The 19,339-nt window shown below is 42.4% G+C and overlaps 1 protein-coding gene across 2 annotated transcripts in view; it reads left to right on the top strand.

The window, feature by feature from the left end:
- Positions 1-19,339, top strand: part of ATRNL1 (attractin like 1) — a 1,012,424-nt gene that overhangs the window by 596,120 nt on the left and 396,965 nt on the right. For both annotated transcript variants that reach the window (XM_037904761.2, XM_043551194.1), the window contains exon 26: positions 14,353-14,414. In XM_037904761.2, the coding sequence (XP_037760689.1) occupies positions 14,353-14,414 (62 nt within the window). The remainder of the gene's footprint in view (positions 1-14,352; positions 14,415-19,339) is intronic.

The raw sequence follows: 19,339 nt of genomic DNA, 5'->3' as shown, positions 1-19,339 counted from the left end.
CTTGGTGAAAAAGTTAAACACAAAAACACATGCATGTGCATAAACACAAATACTTTCTCTCCTTCCCTCATGTTTTCCACTTAGTTGTCTTTTTGTATTGTAGTCAAAAGTTGTCTTAGTCAAAAAGAATGTTATACTTTTTCCTCAGGAAAAGATAATGGAGGATTGACACGAAAATGAATTAATCTTCATGTCCTGTCAATATCCACTTCTTCTGCTACAGAGCATGCATTGTAGCTCTGTGGAAGTGTATAACAATTTTATCTAGGAAGAAATTCAATTACAATTTTTGATGATACCAAAAGAAGTAATAATTTTGTAGGGTTTAAATATCCATATCAGCACTTTCCAGACACTTTACTTTGGGTTATGTCTAACCTTATCATATTATATATGCTGCCCAGGCTCAGTAATTAGACCATCTGCTCCAATTTTATTGTATATTTATTTTAGTGTTTCTTATTCATTCATTCTTAATTTATTAACAGTGAAAGAATGGAATTAATGCAAGTTGAAAGTATTATTTGTTCATTGCCTCAGAGCCAAAGCAGGTAGAGGTTTACACTTAGTGGATATTGTGAATTATTTTGAAATGATGCAGAGGTTTAAGTTGCTTTTGTGTCTGAAAATTGATTGAACATTTTGGCTATTTTGATGGATAACTGAGCCAGGCCATCAGCTACCTGTGGTCAAACATTTTCCACAAAGTGATCACTCCATATCTGACCTCTCAGTCCTCATCCTCAAAAGAAACCTGCACAACTTCAAAAAGAAGCCTGGGAGCTTAAATTGATTTCTTTGTTACACGCTAAAATCATGGACTTAATAAAAATACTGGATGTGTGGTTTATTACAACGATCTGTAACCCCCTAATCCCTCTTTTTTGTGTCCTATGATTGCGGAGGTCTTAATGGGCTACTTCACCTTTAATGGTTCCTTAGAATATGTGACAACTACTTGTGCTAAACAGTCTGCTCAACTGTGTATTTAGCTGTGACACTCTTGAGTACCTTTCTCAGACCTGAAGAAGAGCTCTGTGTAGCTCAGTGGTTCTCAAACTTTTGTACTGGTGACCCCTTTCACATAGGAAGCCTCTGAGTGCGACCCCCCTTATAAATTAAAAACACTTTTTTAAGTACTTAACACCATTATTAATGCTGGAGGCAAAGCAGGGCTTGGGGTGGAGGCTGACAGCTTGCGACCCGCCCCCCCATGTAATAACCTCGCAACCCCCCGACCCCCAGTTTGAGAACCCCTGGTGTAGCTCAAAAGCTTGTCTTGTTCACCTGTAGAAATTGGTCCAATAAAAGATACTACATAGTTAACATACGTGCATGTTGGCAAGGCCCCTGGAAATAAGGCATACATTTTTAACAGTGAGTTCAGTGAGCCATTGGAACAAGTCACCAATGGCCCATTATGCTCCCTTTGCGCTACTCAGGAACAGCAAAGGGAGCAGAGACTGCTCACAACTCTCCAGCAAAAGATTTCCCTAGCATGGGAGAAGTCCCCTGTGGGCATAGAGCATAGCCTGTTCCTGCATCCTCTTCCTCTGGTGGTTGATGTGGTGGGCATGTTAGGGGCCGCGTATAGAAGTAGCCAGTGTACCCTGTGCTCCAACTCTGCTCATCTGGTGTACTGTACCTCGAGGACTATTGACAGCTGACAAAAGTTAAAGCAGCTGCTATATTGTACTAAAATATGCCTGTACAAGGGTCAGGGCAGAAAACAAGGGACCTGTACCCTGACACAGCATTCTCAGTTGTGCTCAGAATATTCTTATTTTTTGTTTAAAAATTGTGGCAAAATAGCTAAAAGGAAATTTCAGGTGAACGATATTTCAGGTAAAAACCTTTCAGCAATTTCCTCTTCCCCAGAGGGGTTACATTTCTGGCCAGTTAAATTTCTGCTCGCATTAAGTAGATGATGTATATCAGTAGTTGAATCATAAATGCATGCTTTCTCACGTTGCTTCATTCCAGTGTCTAAGCATGGCAGAGACAAGATACCAAGTGGCACATCAGTAATGCTGGTCAGAGCAGTAGTCACAGTTCAGTCACTAGCAACAGCTTTTTCTCTCTTAAGACCAGTGTGGTCTGGAACATATACATAACAAATCTCCTTTTATCAACCCTTTGTCAATACATGAATAATTAAATTTTAGTTTTAGTTTATAGCTTTAGAAATGAACAACGCAAATATACAGTGGCCATTACCAATGCTGTCTGTACGTTTTTTTCTAAGGTTGTTACTGCTTCTAGTTGTGTGATATTAGTAAACAATAACAACTGTGCAATTGGTAGTCATTTTTACTCTCTAGTTTCATAGACATTGCCATGGTTGCAGGGTTAGCTGTTTAATTCTTTAGAGTTTATCTTTTTTTAATTTGCATAACTCTACTAGCTGATCTTTCTTGAGCTGTTCATAATTCGTTTTTCCTGTCTGTCTTTTCCTACTGTCTTCCTGGAAAGAACACAGGATAGTTTTTTCTCTTGCTTTCTCCCTCTACAATATTTGCTTTTCCTGTTGTTGTCACTTACTGAAAATTCACCACTGTCACTATCCTGCAGATGCTGCCAGCAATATGTCACAGTAGTTGCAGGGCTAGCTGCACCTCTGTCCCCACTCTGGTCTTTGAATTCACCCTTCTCAAATGTCAAGCTTTATGCCTTTACTTCTCCTGGGGTGGAATCACATGATCCTCCCATGCCTGGACTGGGCTCCAGTACCCTGTGTATCAGCCCTGCTTACCCAGCAGGTCTGAGTTTAGCACCTGCAGCTCTTCACTTTGGGAGCCTGTGAAAAAAGTGATTTCTACAATGACCAGACAGGCTTCTTACATCCAAAATGTTGTTCATTTTAATGGTAGGAACAAAGCATTTACAGAGAGAATTTGTGCGCAGTTTGCATGCATGTTTAACTTACCTAAATCCCTATCATCCTGTGACATTGGCCTAGGCAGGCCTAGCTTCTTCAGGCACCCCAGCTGGTGCCTGAGTCAACTGGAACAGCTCCCCAACAACTGCCTTGCCTCTGGAAGGAGAGACCCTCTCTTTGTTTAGACAGAGTTTCTTTGTCCTTATCTGTTTCTGAGCTCTCAGCCCTGCTAGGCCAAACCAGTTCAATATGCTCCACAGGTGGTCAAGAAAAAATCCTTAGAGCCAATGGTTGTTCCATTTTCCCATAATAACCGCTAAGGGTTTCCTGCGTTTGCAGAATTTCATCTTCAAAGATAAGTGGAGATCTGGTGTACTATATAATGCTGACTGATACACTAGCGCTTCATATCTGATTAATGGAAGATAGTTGATAAAATATAATCTGTTACGCAATGGATCTTTGATAATGTGTCATTCTTCAAATGGGTAATGTAGACAAAAAATATTAGTTCATTATAAAATTTACTTGGGTTAAAAAAATGAGGAAATAATCTTTACTCCCAAAGCAAAGAATTTTCATTTTATAAATAAAGAAAAATGTTTATAGATTACAGATTTATAAATCTAATTGTATCTGGAATATTCTGTCTTTAGTCATGCATTAAATAAAATGGTCACAAGTGAATGCAATAGGATGTGTTTTCAACATTCATGTCTGTGCATGCGCAATTGTGCATGCATAAGTTTTGACTGCATTTTGCATGTGCAAATGTAATAACCTCCATCACAAGTCATCACCAGGGACTGAACTTGGAAACTCCAGAACTAAAAGTTAAAGCCTTTAACACTAAAAAAATAAGAGTCTGAACTTGAATCACTGAAGTATCTTGATGTTTTGCCAGTAACGTCAATAAATGCAGGAACGCTCCATAACTCCTTAAACTGGTAGTTATGTCAGGTTGATATCTGTATACTAGCCACTAGAGGGGACATGTAACACAATGAAAATGACTTATACAAATACCTACATGTACATTACTTCATGTACATACCGGTTATTTTTTCTACTTTATCACTCTGCAAAGTATGGTAAAAGTTGGTCATATATTCATCACTGTTTACCCCAGATGTATTCATGTCTCTAAGAAATGATGGAGGAAATTTAAATCATCGGAGTTAATTTTTTGGGGGGGTGGGGGGGAACAATATGTTAAGATAAGCAATTCAAGCATCTGATTGTTCCATGTTTGGATCTTTGCATGTAAGAAGTGATATATACCATATTGATTGCACTCATAATTTTATGGGACAAACTTGGAGAATTTAAATGTTGTTTGGGCATGATTTATTGCAGAACACAAACCAACAAAAGTCCAGTTCACCTACAATATGTTTATTTTAAATTAGAAGGAAGGAATTTGGAATTGAAAATTATTCTTTGCATACCTATATAATCACAAGACAAGAGCATTCCTATCTGACCTAAAACTCCTTCAGAAAACACATTTTGTTAATTATTTTATGGCTCATTGGGACAGACTTTTTTTTCCATTTTCTTATTCCTGGATGACCTGCTCATAAATTCAAATATAAATAGACTGTGCAATAAGTGAATGATCTGTTTGCAAATTAGTAAGAGAAGCATGACAATGATTATGTAATTAGGGTATTGTGAATAGGCTTCTTTTAACACTGACTGTTAGACATTGGAAGACAACAACTGATATCAGTGAAGGTCATGTCTCCTATATTTGGAATAAGCTCTCAGTGTTTACTGGTCTTATGACTTCATTGTCATGAAGTATTAGTAATCTCCAAGCAGGCCCTACACAGGCAAACAAATGAAGTTTTTTAATATTGTGTAAAGCTTTATTAGTTTGCAAGGAGGAACTCTTTTAGTAGCACATGGCAGTTTGTATAGTTCAACTTATTTGCACTTAATCTGTTGCCTGGATGGGTGTCCACATTGGTTTCACTGATGGCAGCTTTACAGATATAAGGCATAAAATAATGAAGTATATACTTCTTTTATGACTACATCTGTTAAACGCATCTAACCCAGCTGCGGCTTACAGACTATCCTCTGTACTTTTGAAAAAAGATGTAATAGTTCATGGTCATACAAAATCCATTGAATAGTTGTAAATCTGCTTACTTTCAGATATGCTGTGCTGTGTGAAAAGAAAAATTAAGGGGCTGATTTTCTTGGAAATATTTGATGTAAAATTTACCTTATGTGGCTATCATTTATAATCAGAAGGAGTGTAGTTATTGATTGCAGTAGTTTTCCTTGACAATAATTGTTTCTGGAATGAGGGACACTTTCAATGAATGCTGACACTTTAAGTGAAAATAATTGCAGTTCTGCAAAATGTAAAGGCTTCTTCAACAAATAGCTTTTTAATAGTGTCACTTAAGATGAACTCTGCTGAAAATTGCTCATGTTTTGTCTCTCTGCATTAGTTGAGCTCCTGAAATATGATATTTGTAACAAGTGTTCTTCGAGTGATTGCTCATATCGATTCCAAGCTCTCCACGTTTTCCTAGCTTCTATCTACTTTAGTGTTTGTCTTCCTTAGTTAGTTTAGTTAATTATTAGTTAATGCAGTGTTAATAGTTCACTGTTGGGAGTGGGGGGTTCCCCTCCAACCGGACTGTGCTCTCTCTGGGGACTCAAGGCATGCCTAAGTCCCAGGGATTGAAACCCTGCAACAAGCCTATGCCAACGGGCGACCCCCACGATGCTTGCTTAAAAGGGTGTGGGGGAAACGCATCAGGCAGAGAAACACAGGATTTGTAAAGGGTTTCACCCGAGAACAAAAAGAAGCAGGACTTTAGACTGAAGCAACTCCTTATGGAAGTGGCATTTAGACCACAACCAGCATCGGTGTGGCAGGACCCAACACCGAGTGCATCAGTGCGTAGTGCCCCTGCAGTGGTCATGGAGACGGCACCGCAGAAGGACTCTGGGCGAGACCCGCAGCACCGGTCCCATTCCCCAGGTCAGAAGCAGCACCGGAAACAAGGGAGGAGTGGTTCCCCAACTTCGGATCACACTTGCAGCACAATCAGACTTGTGGCACCGGGTGCACTTGCAGTGCCGGTCTGACTTGTGGCACTGCTCCAGGTCCCGCCAGCGCTCCCGTTCATGGCGTCGTTCGCCGTCACGCAGCAGGTCCCAGCACAGTCTGTCTCGGCACCATTCATGTCATCGTGCAGACCCTGCTTGTGGTACTGCTCCAGGTCATGGTACCGTTCCAGGTCAGACACCGCTTCCCAGCCTTGTTGCATTGCTCCCTGGCCCAACAACGCTCGGGACCGCTCTGGCCCTCACAGTCTAGATCCCTTGTCTTCAGGCTCGGAGACAGGGTCTAAATATTCAGAGTGGGCCTGATGCAAGTCGGCACAGGGCAGACCAGACATAGGTGTGATACCATGGCCCACCCAGTGGCAGGGGCCAGTGCACTGGCCATTTTGGATCCCTTGGGTGTACCACCAGGCCCAGGGGTTCCCGTTCAGTGGCGTCTGAGACAAGGGTCCTGGACGCAGCAGCCAGTCATCCCACCATGAGGGGTGCGGAGGAGTTACCAGTCCTACCACCTCCTCTGGGAACCCTCCTCTGTTCCTGAGCCTGACCCTGGGGTGGCTGACCCTGGATTAGAGGCAGGACAGGAGATACTGGAGGACCAGGAAGGTCAGGAGGACACAGTTCCCCTTCTAGCCTCCTCGTCTTCCTCCCCGGATGAGGCTGTGGCAGGCATCTCCCTTCTGGACCTCCCCCTATAGATAGCTGTGCCCACCAGGAACTCCTATGCAGGGTGGCATGAAATATGAACCTGCAGGCTGAGGAGGTGGTAGAGTCCGAGGACCCTATGGTGGATATCCTGGCACCGTAGGGATCATCTAAGGTGGTTCTATCACTCATCAAAACTATCCAGGCCAATGCTAAGACCATTTATCAGACCCTGGCCTCCATCCCTCCCACCACCATGGGGGTGGAGAGGAAATATTTTGTCCCCTCAAAAGGATACGAATACCTCTTCACACACCTACAACCCTGTTCCGTAGTGGTGGCTACAGTAAATGAGGAGAGGCAGGGACAGCAAGCCCCAGCACCTAAGTCCAAGGACGCTAAGCACTTGGATTTATTCAGATGCAAAGTATACTCCACAGGGAGCTTACAACAAGCAATCCTGAGTCGATACAACTTCAACTACTGGAACTTTAAGTTTGAAGTTTAAGGAATTGATACCAGCAGAGTCCAAAGAGGAGTTTGGGGCAATTGTCGAGGGGACGATGCAGTGGCACAGACCTCTTTACAGGTCTCACTGGACGATGCAGACTTGGCAGCACGCAACTTGTCCTCAGGAATCACCATGAGGCATAGCTCATGGCTGCAGGTCTGGGGCTTCCGCCCGAGGTTCAACAAACTATGCAGGACCTGCCTATAGATGGGGTGGGTCCGTTTGTTGAACAGACGGACTCCTGGCTGCATAGCCTAAAGAATTCCAGGGGTACAAAGAAATCCTTTGGTATACACACCCCAGCAACCCAAAGAAAGCCCTTTAAGCCCCAGCCACAACAACAGCAGTCATATCCCCCTTGGCCAAGGCAGGATCCCTACAGACGCAGGGGCAGAAATGGCAGGCACAAGCCCTCCCATCCTCTGTCTGGGGAGGGCCAGGGCCAGACTCAACCTTTGTCGGGCTCAAAGCAGTCATTTTGAAGGTGCACCCACGGACAGAGAACCGGTGTCAGCACCGGATCCTTCCCCTTGTTTTCTGAACCATCTATCCCACTTCTACTGAGCTTGGTCCCAAATAACATCAGACCACTGGGTTCGTCACATGGTAGAAGTGGGATATTCTCTCAATTCTGTTCCTCCCCTCCCTCTTACCCCCCTTCCCCATCCCTCTTCAGGGACCCTTCTCATGAACAACTCGTTATCCAGAAGGTGCAGTCACTCCTTGCCATAGGAGAGGTGGAGGAGGTTCCTCAGGAGCTAAGGGGCAAGGGATTCTACTTCCGCTATTTCCTAATCCCCAAGGCAAAGGGGGGTCTCTGACCCATTCTACATCTGCGAGGACTCAACGAATTCATGGTGAAGTTGAAATTCCATATGGTCTCCCTGAGCACAATTATCCCTTCCCTGAATCTAGGAGACTGGTACGCCACCCTTGACATGAAAGACATGTATTTTCACATAGCCATTTGCCCCACGCACAGGCGATTTCTAAGGTTTGTGGTCGACCACAAACACTATCAGTTCATGGTTCTCCCATTCGGTCTGTCGACAGCCCCCCGAGTTTTCACCAAGTGCATGTCAGTCGTAGCAGCCTTCCTTCACAAGAGACAGGAGCAGGTAAACCCCTCCCTCGACGACTGGCTGCTCAGGGGGCACACCAGGGAGCAGGTGGAATCTCAGGTCTGGTTCGTCAGATCCACTTTCGAGAGACTGGGCCTCCTCCTCAGCGTGAACAAGTCAACCCTGTCTCCAACCCTGAGAACAGAGTTCATTGGAGCAGTGCTGGATTTGGTGCAGGCAAGAGTGCTTTTGCTGGAGACACAATTCCAAACTATATTGAACATCATTCAAGGCCTCAGGTGATTCCCAACCACTACTGCAAGGGGCTGCCTACATCTCTGTGGCCACATGGCAGCCTGCACTTATGTGGTCCGGTATGCCAGACTGAGGCTCAGACCCGTGCAAGTGTGGCTTGATTCGGCCTATCGCCCAGGATGCGACAACCTGGACTTAGTAGTGATGATACCAGAGCATATACTCAAGTCCTTTCAATGGTGGCTTGACCCTTGGATGGTATGCAAAGGAGTCCCCTTCAACAGTACCCAGCCCTCCTTGTCCCTGGTAATGGATGCTTCCGCTCTGGGTTAGGGTGCGCATCTGGGAGATCTACAAACGCAGGGCCTATGGTCTGTGGATGAGCTCTCCCTTCATATCAACATCCAGGAGCTCAGGGCGGTATGTCTAGCATGCCAAACTTTTCGGGCCTGGCTGCAAGGCCAGTGCATGGCAATGAGGACGGACAACACCACTGCCATGTTTTACATCAACAAGTAGGGTGGAGCCCGTTCCTCCCCCCATGTCGAGAAACCCTCAAGCTCTGGGAGTTCTGCATAGCCCACTCCAGTCACCTGAAGGCGTCCTATCTCCCAGGAGCTCAGAAAGACCTACCAGACCACCTCATCAGACTGTTCCACAGTCACCAGTGGTCCGTCCATCTGGACATCATACACTCCATCTTCCAAAGGTGGGGGTTTCCCCAGGTCAACCTGTTTGCCATCCACAGCAACCAGAAGTGTCAGATGTTCTGCTCCTTCCAGAATCACAGCCCAGGCTTGGTCACGGATTCATTTCTGCTACCCTGGGGTGGGCGCCTGTTGTAAGCCTTTCCTCCATTCCCTCTTGTGCACAAAGTACTTCTCAAGATCACGGGATGAAGAGGAGGTAATCCTGGTGGCCCCGGTGTGGCCTCGACAACACTGGTACACCACGCTCTTGGCACGCTCAGTGAACACCCTGATTGCATTGCCACTCCACCCCAACCTGATAGCTTAGGACCACGGTCGCCTGCTCCACCCAGACCTCAAGTCCCTTCATCTCCCAGCTTGGAAGCTTCATGGTTAAACCTCATGGAACTTTTGAGCTCAGAACTGGTAAGGGAAGTCCTACTTGGCAGCAGGAAACCATCCACCAGGACCACTTATCTAGCTAAGCGGAAAAGGTTCACTTGCTGGTGTGCCCAGTGTCACACACCTCCACTGCAGGTGCCTATCCCACTCATCCTAAAGTACCTCCTACACCTAAAACAACAAGGCCTGGCAGCAGCATCCATCAAGGTACACCTCGCTGCTATCTTGGCCTTCCACCCAGGAGTATACCAATTTAACCACACTGTCATTCAGGCTCTCATTCTACACACAGATCTCCCTATAGATGCTAGTGGTTCTGGTGTCCAAGCTCTGGAAGCATCTTGATTTCGGTGCCCTGGACATTGCTGATGTAACAGTCTCAGGCCTTCCCACACCTGTGAAAGTTTCTGGACATCAGAGTAGAGAGGGCCCTTATCTCTCTAGGTAAGCCTCAGCCTCTGTTGGACATTCTGTCCCAGGTCTTAGCGCTCTCATTTGCTCCAGTTAGAGCCATTCTTCATCTTTAGTGATATTTTATGGCCGGTGTGGATCTGGTTCCCTAGGTCTGTCTTCACTTTCAGTCTCTCATTTTAGTCATCTGTTCCCAGTGGAATCCTTTTCTCTCCCACAAGCAGCCCTATTGCTTTCTTGCCTGGGCATCCCATTTACCCTGTATCATGGTGGCTCTCTATTTTCTTCTCTCTCCTTTCTTGGTTTCTCTTATCACAAGTGCAATCTCTCAAGATGATGCACCCACCTCAGTTCCCTTTCAGACTGCGGTACTTGGATCCTTCATCACCTGGAATTTGAACATGTTGCTCCAGGAAACTTAGGCCTTTGCAACCTGATATTTGCAAAATTAAACTATCCCCTCCATTAAGCTAAATGGAGGCCTTCCTGATAAAGTGGGATTTCCAAGTAAATTGTTTCTTTGAAGCTTCACATAGAGAATAGGATAACTCAGGCCTGGAATGATCCACTTACAGAAGATATAAATAAGAGGAAGGAAGGAAGGAGGGGACGTGAAAACTGTTCATGAACTATTGAAAGTCAGGTTTTTTTAAGTTAATAACATGGCTGTCGATTAATCGCAGTTAACTCACGTGATTAACTCAAAAATTAAGCATGATTAAAAATATTAATCATGATTAATCACAGTTTTACTTGCACTGTTAAACAATAGAATACCAAGTGAAATGTAATAACAATTTTTGGATTTTTTTCTACATTTTAAAATATATAGATTTCAATTACAACACAGAATACAAAGTGTATAGCGCTCATTTTATATTATTATTTTGATTACAAATATTTGCACTGTAAAAATGATAAACAAAAGAAATAATATTTTTCAATTCAGCTCATACAAGTACTGTAGATTTTTTTTGTTACATAACTGAACTCAAAAACAAACCAATGTAAAACTTTAGAGCCTACAAGTCCACTCAGTCTTACTACTTGTTCAGCCAATTGCTAAGAGAAACAAGTTTGTTTACACTTACAGGAGATAATGCTGCCCGCTTCTTATGTGAGAACAAGCATTCACATGGCACTTTTGTAGCTGGCATTGCAAGGTATTTATGTGCCAGATATGATAAACATTCGTATGCACCTACATGCTTCAGCCACCATTCTAGAGGCCGTGCTGATGATGCCCATTAAAAATACAATGCGTTAATTACTTAGTGACTGAACTCCTTGAGGGAGAATTGTATGTCTCCTGCTCTGTTTTACCTGCATTCTGCCATTTATCTCATGTTATAGCAGTCTCGGATGATGACCCAGCACATGTTCGTTTTAAGAACACTTTCAGAGCATTTGACAAAACGCAAAGAAGGTGCCAATGTGAGATTTCTAAAGATAGCTACAGCACTTGATCCAAGGTTTAAGAATCTGAAGTGCCTACCAAAATCTGAGAGAGATGAGGTGTGGAGCATGCTTTCAAAGTCTTAAAAGAGCAACACTCTGCTGCAGAAACTACAGAACCTGAACCACCAAAAAAGAAAATCAACCTTCTGCAGGTGGCATCTGACTCAGATGATGAAAATGAACATACGTCAGACCACACTGTTTTGGATCGTTATCAAACAGAACCCGTCATCAGCATGGATGCATGTCCTCTGGAATGGTGGTTGAAGTATCAAGGGACATATGAATTTTTAGCGCATCTGGCATGTAAATATCTTGCGACGCTGGCTAAAACAGTGCCATGCGAATCCCTTTTCTCATTTTCAGGTGACATTGTAAACAAGAAGCGGGCAGCATTGTCTCCTGCAAATGTATACAACCTTGTTTGTCTGAACGATTGGCTGAACAAGAAGTAAGACTGAGTGGACTTGTAGGCTCTAAAGTTTATTATAGTACAAATGATGTAGTGCCAAAGTTGAGCATTTGATGTACGAGGTAGAGGAAGTCTATGTACTGCAGATAAACAAGGTTAGGACTAGACAGTAACTTAGACTACACATCCATGTAAGGGTATTAAGAGTAGCAATAACTTCCCTTTTCTGCTGCATGGTCTCCTCAGATCCATGTCTGCTAATTCCCCTTCCTCAGCAAGTGGTCAGGGTAAGGATAGAGCCTTGGATCTATAAACACTCCCTTGACTGTGGCCAGTGCAACTGAACTGGAGTGATGAGTGTCATAAATTGCTGCTGGCTGATTGCAACAGCATATGATTTAGAAGGAGGCAGCAGAAGATGAATTGCAATTTTCAGAAGTCTGTCCGAGTGCCAATGTCTTCTGGGTTTATTCCTCCAATAGGGAAATTAATACACCACTCCTTGTGTAGGGCTGAAGTCACATTCTAACCCTAATGTGGAATAATGGAAAGCCAAGATTCTGTGTGAGAGAACCATTTGGACAGTTGAATGAACAAAAATACCTTTGTAGGATAATCGTTAATATTAATACCACCTTTTAGAAAGAAGCTATAATAATTGTCTTGATGTATCCTATCAAAAGTGCATATATTGACTCTGAGGGAAAATTGAAGTTCATAGAATCATAGAATATCAGGGTTGGAAGGGACCCCAGAAGGTCATCTAGTCCAACCCCCTGCTCGAAGCAGGACCAATTCCCAGTTAAATCATCCCAGCCAGGGCTTTGTCAAGCCTGACCTTAAAAACCTCTAAGGAAGGAGATTCTACCACCTCCCTAGGTAACGCATTCCAGTGTTTCACCACCCTCTTAGTGAAAAAGTTTTTCCTAATATCCAATCTAAACCTCCCCCATTGCAACTTGAGACCATTACTCCTCGTTCTGTCATCTGCTACCATTGAGAACAGCCTAGAGCCATCCTCTTTGGAACCCCCTTTCAGGTAGTTGAAAGCAGCTATCAAATCCCCCCTCATTCTTCTCTTCTGCAGACTAAACAATCCCAGCTCCCTCAGCCTCTCCTCATAAGTCATGTGCTCTAGACCCCTAATCATTTTTGTTGCCCTTCGCTGGACTCTCTCCAATTTATCCACATCCTTCTTGTAGTGTGGGGCCCAAAACTGGACACAGTACTCCAGATGAGGCCTCACCAGTGTCGAATAGAGGGGAACGATCACATCCCTCGATCTGCTTGCTATGCCCCTACTTATACATCCCAAAATGCCATTGGCCTTCTTGGGAACAAGGGCACACTGCTGACTCATATCCAGCTTCTCGTCCACTGTCACCCCTAGGTCCTTTTCCGCAGAACTGCTGCCTAGCCATTCGGTCCCTAGTCTGTAGCGGTGCATTGGATTCTTCCATCCTAAGTGCAGGACCCTGCACTTATCCTTATTGAACCTCATCAGTTCTTTGGACGTATGGGTAGTGAGGACCAGACCATTATTGCAGAAAAATAGTAGAAACAAGAATGATTTGGATAGAGTCGAAGCATTGTCAGAGAAAAACTTTTTGAAATTCACTACAGAAAATTCTACAGTAGCAGTAATAGAGAATAGAATATGTCCTCAATTCAATAATTACATACTACAAACACTGAACAAGAGATGGATCTAGGGATATTGGCAACTATAACTCTAAAACATTAGGCACAGCTGTTAACATTATTTAAAAATAAATTATAGGATGTATGATGTGCAATTATTTAAAAAAACTTGTTGGAGGACATTTATTCTAGTATTGTGAATAGATCTAGTAGAAGGGCTTGATTTGAAATATTGCACAAATATTGAAATATTGCCACATTATTTTAAAAAGTATCCTCACCTAAAACACTATTTGTTAATATGTGTTTGTTTTGGAATAATCTGTTTTTATTATGCACCAAATTTATCTGTTTTTTAAAAATTAACATTATTTAAAAAATATGTTGTAGTGTGCTTTATCTTGGAAAAAAACTTTAAAAATGTCTTGGTTTAATGGTGTAGAATGTTTTTGAGTGTTGCTTTTAAAATCTTTTCTCAATATCGTAACTAAAATGAAAATAATTAAAAAAATAATTAAAATATTACTGAGTTAAATATAAAAAAGACAATTTTTATGTTTTTTTTCTGGAATTGTCTATTAATCTTCAAAATTTTGTTCCTGATATTATACATGTCACATTATATTCTTGTGTGTATTTCCATTAATTTTAATATGAGATGATGACTGCATTCCAGTGTTTTGCACTTGACATAAAGAGATCAATTTTTAGCACCTGTTCTGGAAGTTATTTACCCAGCTCTCTTTATGGTAAGTGGATGTTGTGCAGGTATGCATACCATGCCGAAATTACACTTTAAACTGATCATCTGTGGAGTCAAAAATCACCTATTTTAAGAACATCCTAAGGGACTGTTGACTGTGAAAATGTTGTGGTAATTATTTTGTTTTTATTTGCAGGTTGCCTTTTCACAGCACAACACCATCATGGATCTCGTGCAGTTCTTTGTCACCTTCTTCAGGTAACTTGCTTCTTCTAATGTCTGATTGAATACACACTAATTTATGTTCCATCAAAGCATTAGATTTGCCAGTTCTTAATTCTTAAGAAATCCTTACATGGAAACCTTTAATTTGTGTGTGCCCACATTGCTTTACTACTGCTGAGGATCCTGACGTCTGTACTCTGGGAAAATACAGTTATTAGCCAAAATATTTTTCCAACTGTATACCTTCAGTCATAGGCGCCAACTCCATGGGTGCCCCGGGGCTGGAGCACCCATGGGGAAAAATTAGTGGGTGCTCTGCACCCCCCAGCAGCCAAGCTCCCCGCCCCGCCTCCTCCTCCGCGTCCTGCCCTGAGCACACCACGTCCTCGCTCCTCTACCTACCTCCCAGCGCTTGCCGCCGCTAAATAGCTGTAGCAAGCTCTGGGAGGGAGGGGGGAAGAGCGGGAACATGGCGCACTCAGGGGAGGAGGTGGGGCCGTGGCGGGGATTTGGGGAAGGGGTTGGAATGGAGGTGGGAGGGGGTGGAGTTGGGGTGGGGACTTTGGGGAAGGGGTTGGAATGGAGGTGGGAGGGGGCAGGGCAGGGGTGGAGTCGAGGCGGGGCCGGGTGCAGAGGTGGGTTGAGCACCCACCAGAGCCAGTAGAAGTCAACGCCTGTGCCTTCAGTGTTAGTATGTAATAGAAATCATAGGCCAGTTAAGCTGATTTATATAAATGCAGGTAGACCTAAATGTGATGATTTTAAAATAAGTATTTTGTATAGAATTTTTACTATAAACTCATATTAGAAAAACTGTGGAAGAAAACTGATTTTTTTAAACAAAATCCAGAGAGTCTTCACTTTTTCTTTCTTGAATATGTTGTTAAAAGACAAGTGTGCTGTGAGATTTGGCTGGGAAAGGAATACAGCATTGGACCCTATCTGAAAATGTAGGACTATTCTCTGAGCTAAAGCAGGATTACATTGAAACACTTTTTTAAAAATTCAACTGTTTTATAAGAATGTGTAACTTTTAATTTGTATGAATTATCTACAGTACTTTGGAGTATCACTGTTCGGTTATTCCTCAATAACCATTCAGTATGCAAATTTGTGTACATTGTCAGACAGCCGTTATTCACCAGAGTGCAAGATTTACATAATTGCTATATGTTTATTTCCCAATAACTGTGCAATGTATATGCAAATCTCTCTAATCTGGTTAGCTACTTCAATCTAATCTGCTCTGATTGGTTCTTATACTTAAAGGGTAATATCCTCTTCTTTTATAAATGAGTATAGCTCTGCTGATTTCGGTGATTTGGCCTAAAAATCATTTCAATTTTTTTTTCTTTGCCAGCTCTTAAGCAGTTTGTGGACTGCTCGCCTCTGTATCCGTCCTGGTATATAACTCACCCAGAAGTGGGCAAGCCATGAGATCTCTACTCCCCAAACTAACACATGAATCTTGTACCAACCTATTGTCTGATGCAAAGGGTATCCCATCTTTCCTCCTTCACCACAAATCGGGCAATATCTAGAGAAATTGTGCCTGCCTAAAGTACAGACTCTCTAGTGATTCTCCTGTGGTAGTGAAGCTCTGCACTGACACCAGCACAGAAGTGTTTCACTAATGTTAGCAATCTAGCTATAGAAATCTGAAAACATGGTAGCTTGTAGAAAGAAAACAAGAAATTCTATGTACAATTACAGTAATCCAGCTAAGACATAATGAAGGCTCATATGAGTGACCTGGCATTCCCTGGACACAGTCCATCTGCAGCTGTGTTGTGATTCTTACATATGAGGTTTATAATAGTAATAGAGTGGTGATCAAAACATATTTTGGAATCAAAAACATCAGCAAATTTGTAAACCTTTTTGTAAGGTTGTATGATACTCTTCTACAAAGGAATTTAAAATGTTAAAGTGTTATTTGAAAACATCTGTTTCTTCTAGAATTTAAGATTTTGAAATTTTTAGATTTCCAAGGCTGCCTATCATTTGAAAACTAATCCAACCAAAATTACTTTTGAGATTACACAAGACTGAAAATATAAATTTTGTTATATAGTATAGTGATATCTAAAATGATGTTTCTTAATGATGTCACCTGGGTGGAAGTTAGCTTAAATGAATTTTATATTGTTGTTTTTCTTTTTTTTTAAACATAGTCAGCTGTCAAACAGTGATAGAGAGGCTCTTATTTATCAACATACGTGCACAAATTACTTCGCTGCATCGAGATGAAAAGCAATATATAAATGCTATAGATCCTTAGCTCAGAAATGAGTGATTATAAGTTTTGAGAAGGCTGACATCTCCTTGACATTTTTCATAAAAGTAGCTAGTTTGGAGCTGCGATGCATGTTAGCAACTGGCCAGATTAGCAATCATATCATCATTGGGTTAGATGGGACCACAAGGGTCATCTAGTCTACCCCCCTGCCCAGATGCAGGATTTGTTGTGTCTTAACCATCCAAAACAGATGGCTATCCAGCCTGTTTTTGAAAACCTCCCATGAAGGAGCTTTCATGACTTCCCTATGCAATTTGTTCCACTGTCCTACTGTTCTTACAGTTAGGAAGTGTTTCCTGAGATTTAAACTAAAACTGTTATACTGTAGTTTGAACCCATTGCCTCTTGTCCTGCCCTCTGTGGCAAGATACAGAAATCCAAGGAGGCTCTGCTTTGACTTGGGGGGAACACCATAGTTGGCAGCATCGTGATTGACTCAACTGCTTTATTCAGGGACAGTACAGCTGAGCACCAATCTGAGGAGAGGGCTAGAAAAGGTGCCCTAAAAATTGCTCATCCTGAACAGCCATGGCCAGCATACTGTAGCTGGAAGGTGTCCCATCACATGGTTGAAGCTTACACAGGCCTTGAAAAGTTTCATTTTGTCTCAGTGTAATAACATGGAAGATCTGTACGCTAATGGATCGACCAGATCAAACTGACTCTCCTGCTCGGCAGATCGTTCTGATTGCTCAAGAGCTTGAAAGATATCGCATCATCATTGTGGTGCTGAGTGAGAAGTAATTTACTGAAGAGGGTCAACTGACTGAAAGAGTTCAAGGTACACATTCTTCTGGAAGGGACAGCTACAAAACAAGCCCATAACATGGGCATTGGCTTTGCAATTAGAAAAAATCTTGTCCCTTGTTTGGGGAGCCTACCCATTGGTATAAATGACAGACTGATGAAGCTTCAGCTTCCCTGAGAGGTGGATGTTATGCTTCAGTAATCAGTGCCTACATGCAAACAGTCACTAACTCTGATGAGGGGAAGGAGCAAATTTACTCCAAACTAAATAATCTGATCTGATTGACTCCCCACTCATGTTGGCGATGATGATTCTACATGGTGCAGCATACTTGGCAAACATAGCATTGGTGACATGTTGAGCAGCAATTATTTATCACAAACACTGTCTTCCACCTCCATGACAAACACAAAATAATTTGGATACATCCTTGGTCATGTCATTGGCATCTGAGTGACTATGTTTTGGTCTGATAGCGGGACCTATGGGACGTGCATATAACCTGGGTATTACACTGAGCTGATTGCTAGACTGACCATTGTCTTGTTCAGTCAAAGTTCTCCCTTTCTATTTGGCCAAAAATGCATAAAAACCAGTCATTTAAGCATCTAAATGAAAGATCCATCAACCACAGAACAATTCTCAACACAGCTAACTACCATTTTGAAAACTCTTCCAACAATCAGTGACAATGTATCTGCTTAATGGGTGTAATCCTGTGTGATACAATCTCTAATAAAGTTGTCAATTGTGTTGGATATACAAAATGCCATCATGCAGCTTGGCTCAATGATAATGGTTCTGAAATATCAAATCTTCTTCATGCCAAACAGGCAAGCTCATGATGTGCTCTTACCTGACCTGTTCTCTGAATTGAAAAAGGCTAGATATAGAATAGCTTGCAGCACACTTCAACACAGATTCTGCCAAAAGCAAAATATGTGGTTTGAACACAAAGTGGCTGAATTCCAGGTCCTTTCAGAATAACATGACCCCAAAGGCTTTTATGATATGGTCAAAGCTGTGTATGGCCTTACCCAATCTGCCTTTACACCACTAACAAGTGCTAATGATTAATTTCTCATCACAGATCACACTATCATCCACCAAGGGTGGTGTGAACACTTTACTGAATTACTTAATCATCTGTCTACTGTCCCTGATGAGTCACTGGATAATGTCTGTAAACTACCTATATCTAATGCACTTGCTGATCCACCCTCATGAGCCGAGATGCTAAAGGCTATTCAAGCAATGAAAAATAACAAATATCCTGGTCCTGATGCATTCCAGCTGAAGTTGTCAAACATGGAGGAAATCCTCTCATTGACAAGCTTTTTGAATTCTTATCACGTCTGGCTTCAAGAAATCATACTGCAACATATAAAAAATGCCAACCTTGTCACTATCTGTAAGTGCAAAGGCTTAAACAGTGACTATGATATCTACTGCAGCATCTCCTTGCTCTCTGTGCCCAGTAACATTCCTGCATGGATTCTCTTGAACCAGCTCCTGGTCCAAATTGTTGCCAAAGTTCGGTCTGAGTCACAGTGCGGCTTTTGCGTTCAGCGGAGTTCTGTGGCATGATTTTCATTGTTTGACAATTAAAATAAAAATGTCACGAACAACATCAACCTTTGTACATCATGTTTCTCAGTCTAAACAAAGCTTTTGACACGGTCAGCCACACGGCTGTCTGGAAATTGCTTACTAAATTTGGATGCCCAGACAAATCTATTAACATTGTTTGGCAATTCCATGAAGGCATGGATGGAAAAGTTAGTGTTGATGGTGATCTAACAGATCCGTTTCCAGTCACAAATGGGGTGAAGTAAGGATGTCTTTTCTCCTAGCCATTTTGTTTATATTTTGCTGCGATGCTAGAGGAAGCCCTTCATGGTGACTTTATAC

The sequence above is a fragment of the Chelonia mydas genome, chromosome 7 (genome assembly GCF_015237465.2).
Source record: "Chelonia mydas isolate rCheMyd1 chromosome 7, rCheMyd1.pri.v2, whole genome shotgun sequence".
In the NCBI taxonomy this organism is placed as follows: Eukaryota; Metazoa; Chordata; order Testudines; family Cheloniidae; genus Chelonia; species Chelonia mydas.
The sequence above is the reverse complement of the archived record's forward strand: the minus strand, read 5'-3'. Positions and strand labels throughout refer to the sequence as shown.